Source organism: Microtus ochrogaster, chromosome 8 (genome assembly GCF_000317375.1).
Source record: "Microtus ochrogaster isolate Prairie Vole_2 chromosome 8, MicOch1.0, whole genome shotgun sequence".
Taxonomy (NCBI): Eukaryota; Metazoa; Chordata; class Mammalia; order Rodentia; family Cricetidae; genus Microtus; species Microtus ochrogaster.
In genome coordinates, this window is record NC_022015.1 from 15,358,556 (window position 1) to 15,366,623 (window position 8,068).

The following is an 8,068-nucleotide window of genomic DNA, read 5'->3' on the forward strand; positions in this document are numbered from 1 at the left end:
TCAAGCATAGATAAGGGTTTTCTGAATAGGACTGCAGTTGCTCAGAAAATAGAGTGAATACTTGACAGGCTGGATCTGATAAAATTAGAAACCTTCTGGGCCGCCAAGAGGATGGTGAGTGAGTGGAGACCCTATCTCCAGGACAGGAGAAAACCTCTGACAAATACCTAATATCTAGAGTATACAAAGAACCAAAACCAAACAGCAAGAAAATAAACAACCCAGTATTGGCATATTTATGTATTAGCTGTAACAGTGCATGTGTATGTGCGTGCATGTGTGTGTGTGTGAGACTTATGTATTTCTGCATATCAGGTTACATCTGAACAGAAATAGTTTCACCTCTATAACCCCAGCTGGCTATCTTTCTCTTTCTATTTTTTACCTAAATTTTCTAGGTAGGACTTAAAGTTTTATATGAATGGAAGTAGAAAACCCCACTTGCTATGTCTGTCATGTTCCTAGTCCGAGGAAAGGCTTCCAGTCTTTTCTCATTCTGAATGGAGTTTACCTTTAACTCCCAGAATGAAGCCTGACTTGATCTTAGAGCATAACTCTGTTAAATGCTCCACTAAACTACTTGCTACTCTTATTAGGAACTTTTGCAACAGTACCCACCGGGGATATCATATTTATTTCTTTATGATATCTTTTCCTGGTTTGGGTATTAAGAAGAATTCTGGCCTCATAGGATTTGTTGGAACTATTCTTTCCTTTCCAATTTTTTCAGAATATATTGAGGAGGTTGGAACTCAGCTGTCTTTGATTTTTAAATCAAATATAATAAAGATAATAAAGATATCTGGTCTTGAATTGCTTTTTAATGGGCAGATTTTTTCTATTACCAGCTTAATCTTTTCATCAGTCACAGATCTACTGAGCCTTGATTTATGTTTGAATCTCAGTAGCATGTGAATTACTGAAATTTTGTTTATCATGTAGGACATCTTGTTTCCTATACAGATTACCACAGACCTTCCCCGCAATCTTCATTTTTATAAAATGAGAAGTGGTGCCCTTTCCCTAAGTTCTCATTAGGCTATTGAGCCCTCTTCCTTTTTAACATATGTAAAAATGTCTCAAGTTGGGTCTTCTCTAAGAAGCAAACTTTGATTTGTTGGCTTTTTCCTATTGTTTCTCTTTGCTCAATCTCTATTTTTTCTTTTCTTTGATAGCAGAGGTTTATTTTGTTCATTGAGTTACTTAAATGTAAGGTTAGGTTTACCCACAGCTTTTCTCAATTAAAAGTTTTTCTCTTAGCATTGTTTTACTACACCTGATACATTTTGATGTGTTATTTGGGTCTTTTAGTTCCCTTACAAATTCTTTGCCCCAATAGTCCTTGAAGAGTATGTTATTTCTACTGTATGCATAAATTCTGTGACTTTCTTGCTGTTACTAATTTCCAATTTTATTCCATCAAGATCTTAAGGAATATTTCATGTGTTTTTAATTTTTAAATTTTATTAAGACTTATTTTAGATCACATTACTTATAACATATCTTGAATAATTATCCCCATGTACTTGATACAATTATAAATTATCTATTACTAGACTGCACAGCTTTGTGAAGGTCTGTTAGGCTTGTTTATGCTGCAGTGTTGGTTAAGTGCACTGTTTATTGTTGAGATGTTGTCTACTGATATGCTCATTGTTGAAAGCAAAGCTTCAAATCCCCTGCTATTATTGTGGGGTCATTATTTTCTCCTTCAGGAGAAACACATATTTAGGATACATATTCAGGAACTTGGACCTTTTGCTGAGAAATTGCTCTCTTGGGTGTTGTGGACTGTATCTGCTCAGGGGAATAATCTCTATAGTTAGAAGAGCACAGGCTTAAAATCTTCTTTGAAGACCCTCTTCTAGTTTCCTGAGATATGACTGCTTCTAAATGTCTTAATTTCCCTAAAAATTTCATCTTGGCTCCTCCTTATGGTAGATGACCCTTCCTATCTTAGAGTATCTCCATCACCAACAATTGGCCTTCAAGGATGGTTCTTGTCTGTGATTGGCTGGTTTTGTGAATCCTATTTTGTAATAGGATTAGAGAAGGGATGGGGAGAGATGAGATGGGAGGGGAGAGGAGGAGAAGAGAGGAGAGGAACAAATTTCTAAACATTCCACCTGAGACTGTCCCACAAGCAGGTCTCCATCTACTGGTGCTCTTTCTCTGGTTGTAAGAGACTTACCTTGCACTTCATGAAGTTCTTGTTTTTTAGCCTTTAACATGATCTCAAGATTTTTGGTGAGATTCTGGGTCAAATCAGGATCTCCAGAAATTGAGAAGGGTACAATGGTCTCCCTGTACTGCTCCAAATCCATCACCCTGGCAGGTTCTCGAGCTGTTGAGAAGCTTATGCCTCTCATCATAAGATACATGAGACCCAGAAGCGCCAGCAACTGCAATAGCAGCAGTTTCCAGTTGCGCCAGGAGAACACTGCCCTTTTGATGAGCATGGCTCGGAACTGCTGGGCGTAGAGAATCCACTACAAGAGAGAGAAGGTGGCATTACAGTGGTCACAGATTTTGATGGAAGTCATTAGCATAAATGTCTTCAGTTGTGTGGTGACAGATGTACAGAAGGAAGAGTGGGGCTGGTAGACCAGATACTCCATCTTTTCTGAAGGCACCTAACTTCATTACTGTGGAAGTCCCCAGAGGGGAGTCACTGTCATTAATGTCACTGTTCATAGAGCCTCTGCAGAACAACATACCCATTCTCTTATGCTAAACACCATTTTTCAGCATTACGTTTTGCATCAAGTTTCTATGGCTACCTTTTAATATCTGGTCTGCAGGATTGCAGAGCACCAGGAAACAGAAGAATAACTTAGTTTATGATTACAATGTGCCCAGTATATTTTTACTTAACCTCTAAGTTCAAAGCAATCCCCCATAGTTAATTAGAAAATGTACATAAATATATAATTTTGTTTACTTTTCAAGCTTTGGGGGCAATGTGTAGTTGAGTATGGGTTTGTTTTTCAGTTAAATAATGGAACCCTTTGCTCTAAATACATACCTCTTCAGAAAAGGTACTTGAGAGTCAAATGAGAACATACTAAGCATACTGAAATTTTAAAATACAATTATTGTATTCTCCCCAACACACGGACATAACATGAGTCAGAGTGGGACAATATCCCTAGTCAACCAATGCGTTCTGAGTAGAAGAAACCACACTGGTGTTATCTTTGACCAGAAGTACAACAAAGTGTGGTGGGAGAACCCTTTGCTCCCATCATGGTCCCGAAAGGAAGAAGGCAACTTCTGCTTTTAGGATATTAGTTCATGTGTGTGTGTGTGTGTGTGTGTGTGTGTGTGTGTGTATATATATATATATATATATATATATATATATATATATATATATATACGTTTCTAGAATGAGAAAAATAAAAAATGTTTTAACACAGTGATCAGCCTTTCTGGACTGATCTGAAAACTCAGACTTCACCCTCAAAAACTTAAGAAAAACAGAAGAGCAACAGAAATGCCCCATAGTTTGTTTGCATACAAGGAAGAAAGAGAGAGAACAGGAGAGGAGGTGGCATAGGGTGGCATCTCACGTCAGACATTACACAGTGCACATGACTATACTCTGCTCCCTGAAACAGCCTCATCCACATTAACTGAGCTTGATCAAAGACAACCATCCAGTAAATGACAGCGAGGAATCACAACTTTGACTCAAAATTCTAGACACTCATTGTATATAATACCCTATTTCACAAGCTTCCAAATCCCATGGGGAAAACATAAGAAGTGTTTCTAGGAAACTTGGACAGATATATCCATGGTCTAAGGATCTCTGCTGCATGCCCATGCAAAAATTTTTAAGGAAGATAAATCAGGAGAGCAACACAACAATGTTAGACAGTGAGGCGACAGTCCAGTGCTGACACGGGGGTCCTGAGGCACAGCAGCACTCGAGTGAAATGTGAGTGAGGGCAGTGATTGTAATCGTTTGTACCAGCGTTCTTCAACTCGGAATGAATTGATACTTCTGAAAATGGAAGTAATCCCTATGAGGAAGATCAGCTATGAAAGTAAAATCTGGGCTGGCAAGATGACTTAGAGGCTAAACATGCATGCTGCACCACCTGCTGACCTGGGCAGGAGCTCCAGAACCCACAGGGTGCAAGGACAGCACTAACTCCACGTGTGGATGTGCACACGTGCACACCCACACATAATGAGTAAACACAAGGAATAAAAACAATTCAAATAGATCAGTTTTGCCCCTTCACTATTTCATAACTGAGTAAGAAAATTAAGTGAATTTCCTTATAAGGTTTTCCCTATGTGGATGGGATTGCTCTAAATACTCCAAAACTTTTCTGAATTCAGCCAATAAAATAAAATGTCATCTTTTATTCCTCCCAAACATACTAGCACTATATTCTTGGTGAAGGTGCTTACCCCAGTATTGAATGAAGAATTAGAATATCTTCTTGGATAATTTTTTCTATCAAAATTTCTGGGTACATTCATATTCTGGTTGTCTTGACTTGTGTTTTGGTCCTCTGTGGAAGTTGAATGGGCAGCCTCAGTATTCAGATTCAAGTCTTCCAGATTACTGACCCTACAAACAAACATACACACACATACACACACACACACAAACACATATGTGTCAATATATATTAAGAAATAACTTTTAACTATAATATTAGTTCCCTAACTCCTGCCCTTCAAAGAGACATTTTTTAAATGACTGTTCTACACAACACTAACATTAATGATGAGAAACATGCTTTGGGTGTGGGTGTGGGGGGAACATTGAATCTCAGTGGTCAAGAGATTGTCCAGTATGCCTGAGACCTGGGGGTTTAATATCCAGCTTCCCAAAACTGGTGAAAGGCTTTGTGTATGTCAGAAAAGCACTTGGCCACCAAACAACGGCCCCAGCTCCAAGGCACAAAATAAACAAAACATGAACAAAGTTCCAAGACCATGTATTTCTTGATTTTAGAGTAAAATGGTTATTAAATGCTCTACATTTTACAAAATTATATTAATAATTGCAGTTTTATTTTATATTTCTAATTCTATAGAAGTCTAATATATGTATGGATTACTTTATAAAACAAATGAATATATGGTCAATATGCTCTCTTTGGTTGATGGTTTCTATGTGAGAAGTGTATATGTGTGTTAATACAAAGGAGAAATGCTATACAGAATAACAGAAACCACAGTATAAGGAAATATTAAGGGATTCTGGGTCAAAATGGTACTTTAGAAGCTGCCTCCACATGACAGATGAACAAGCAGAATTGTGAGACCAAAGACTATTCCAAAGACAGGGCACTGGGAATCACAGAGAGCAAATGATGTCACCTAACATGGAGGCAGGGCACAGGTACTCACTTGAAAAAAACCTCATCCATGGTAGTCATGGAGACACCAAAGCCAATGATACCCAGCTCTTCTTGTCTTTTTTCTATTTCTGCGAAAAGTTCTGAAAACCTAAAAGATAACAGAGACAGCATTTGTAAAAACATACATACCCATGTACACAGGTGTGTGAACACATACATATGTATATATCTGTTCTGGGCTGATGTTAATGCATCACTGAAAAGCTTCTGATGTTGATGGGTTTCCATGTCCCTGGCAAATCACAATGTGGGGAAACAGAAGGAAGATACACCAGCAAGTGGTTACAGCAAACTGCTTCCTATTTCCCTGATAAACCACCATTAGCTTCCTTTATATATTGACTTTCTGCTTTCACTGCTATTTAGATCTAATTTACTTACTACATGTCATGGCTTCTGTGAAACACTAAAGTGAACAGGATAAATATTTGTAAACTAATAAAAAGATATCTAAAACAGAAATAAAAATAATTAGTCCCAGAAGTTAGAGACCAGATGGAAAGTGCCCTTCCCAAACCAGGGAAGTCTTCAGCAATCTTGAACACAGGTGGCTGATGGTGCAAGACTAGGTTCTCTAAAATGTCTTAGATCCTCATTCTTTAAAATCCACTTGCTCCGGGAAATCTTCCATTCTTGAAAGCCTCCGCTGTGCTCTAAGGACTTGCATGGCCACAGGACACAAAATCCATTGTGTAAACCTCAGACAAGTTTCTTATATTTTGAATCAAAGTTGGATACAAACTCCTTTCTCTCAACATCAGAAATAAGGGTAAGTTTTATACATTATTTTAATGTATTTTTCAAGATAGTGATAAGTATGCATATGCTAGTGATAAGTATGCCTATGCACACATTAACAAATGCACAGTGTAGCTTCAAGGTTGTACTAGAAACCCAGCAGTTAGAACTGGTTCATCCTGTGCAGAGATAGGATGAATTTTTAAACCCTTTAATTCAATTCATTCATTCATGTAATGAAAAGCCTCTGGGTATGTGGACGTGTGCGTATTATCAACAATATTCCAGTTTTTACATAGGTGATTTCAAAATAAAATACAATGCTAAGAAAAGACTGTCTATACATATACATGTTAACTACCAAACTCAAAAATAGAAAAAGTCAGAAAAAAACCACAAAAATTACAAATGTCATTTTTATTATTATCATATTTTGGTCTTTTCACAGAAATAGGAAAAACTATTCGAAACTTCTCAGGGAAGCATAAAAATTCCAAATACTGAAAAGGACCCGAGCAAAAGACTCAGCTGGACACACAATATAACATAACTCCAAAATCTAATAGAAAACTGTAGTCACCAAAACAGACTATCACAGCCTGAGAGGCCAGCAGAACAGGGCTCAAAAGGAATTCACAGAGTTGGCATGCACTATGACTTTTATCTGAGGGGTTAGGGAAAAGGACACTCATGCACTCTTGATGGTTTCCTTCAGACTTTTTCTTAATTCTTCTTTTGCATTCTCTACTCTTTATTTTCCTGGTGATCTCTCTCACTCATTCTTGATGCTTTTCTTCTAACTCATACTTACTCTATTTTTATCCTTCCCCATACAGCTTATATATCCCAGGCAAAATCTTTCAAGCAATATAAAAATTACAATGTGGTTACATTCTGTTTTTCAAGTAAATGATTACAACAAATACAAGTTTAAAAAAACGGCATGTATTCCATGTCCCTTACATGATTAAACATTTTACAGGTGAAAACAAATTATCCCAAGAACCCACATACATTCATATCCAAGCTATTTGTTATAGATTGACAGTGTATCAAGCAAGGTGTTCTTTTACTGGCAGGCTCCAAAGAAAGGACCAGTCACTTTATTTCTTATCTTGAGACGTGATCTTATAAGGAATCTTAAAGAAATCACAAAACTAAACTTTTATACATGAGAAACAATCAGTCAGCTTTAAATCTTTAGGGCACAGACCCACTCATCGATAGTTTATGTCAGAAGGTTAAGGGCAGAAATGGGTCTAAGGAATTAATCATCACCTTTGGTCATCAGTGAATCCTAGCAAGAAAGGCATGCAGATAATGACGATTGGGCTGCTTTGTTCTTCCTCATCCAACTCTGTGCCTTTCTAAAACTTCAGATTTTCTTGTTGGGTTTTTCACCTTCAAACTATTTGACAAAAACATCTTAGTCTAAGTTATTTTCAAAACTTTGTTTTGGTTAGGATATACTCTGAAACCTGTGAACACATCTCCAAACATTAAGATTAGAAGAATTTAAACTAGCTGGGCTGCTGGGACTCAACTGTTCTTCTAAATCATTAACCTAAGCCACAGTCTCTTACAGCTCCTCAGTGGAAACTCATGTGTTCTAGCTGCGGGACACTTCCTTGTTTTATTTTTTCTCATCAAAACTCTAAAGTAGCATTATTATTATTGTCAATTAGACAGTACAGATTAGGAAGAAATCATCTTCATAATAATCCACAGATAAAAATGCCCTGTAGAAGAGGATGTATCCATGAGATAAACATGCTGTATTATAGGCGGTGAAGATTTCCCACACCCATTCACACCATGCCAGATACCAGAGACAGATAGCAACAGCAAGCGGTTTGGATGCTCAACTTACTAAACCTGGATGGAGGTGGGCGGTCCTTGGACTTCCCACAGGTCAGGGAGCCCTGATGGCTCTACGGGCTGAT

At 37.6% G+C, this 8,068-nt stretch overlaps 1 protein-coding gene across 1 annotated transcript in view; it reads right to left on the minus strand.

Moving 5' to 3' along the window:
* Positions 1-8,068, minus strand: part of LOC101981541 (ATP-binding cassette sub-family A member 3-like) — a 109,559-nt gene that overhangs the window by 44,591 nt on the left and 56,900 nt on the right. The window contains exons 17-19 of the mRNA XM_005351177.3: positions 5,377-5,475; positions 4,426-4,588; positions 2,192-2,489 (exon numbers count right to left, since the gene is read on the minus strand). Of these exons, the coding sequence (XP_005351234.1) occupies positions 2,192-2,489; positions 4,426-4,588; positions 5,377-5,475 (560 nt within the window). The remainder of the gene's footprint in view (positions 1-2,191; positions 2,490-4,425; positions 4,589-5,376; positions 5,476-8,068) is intronic.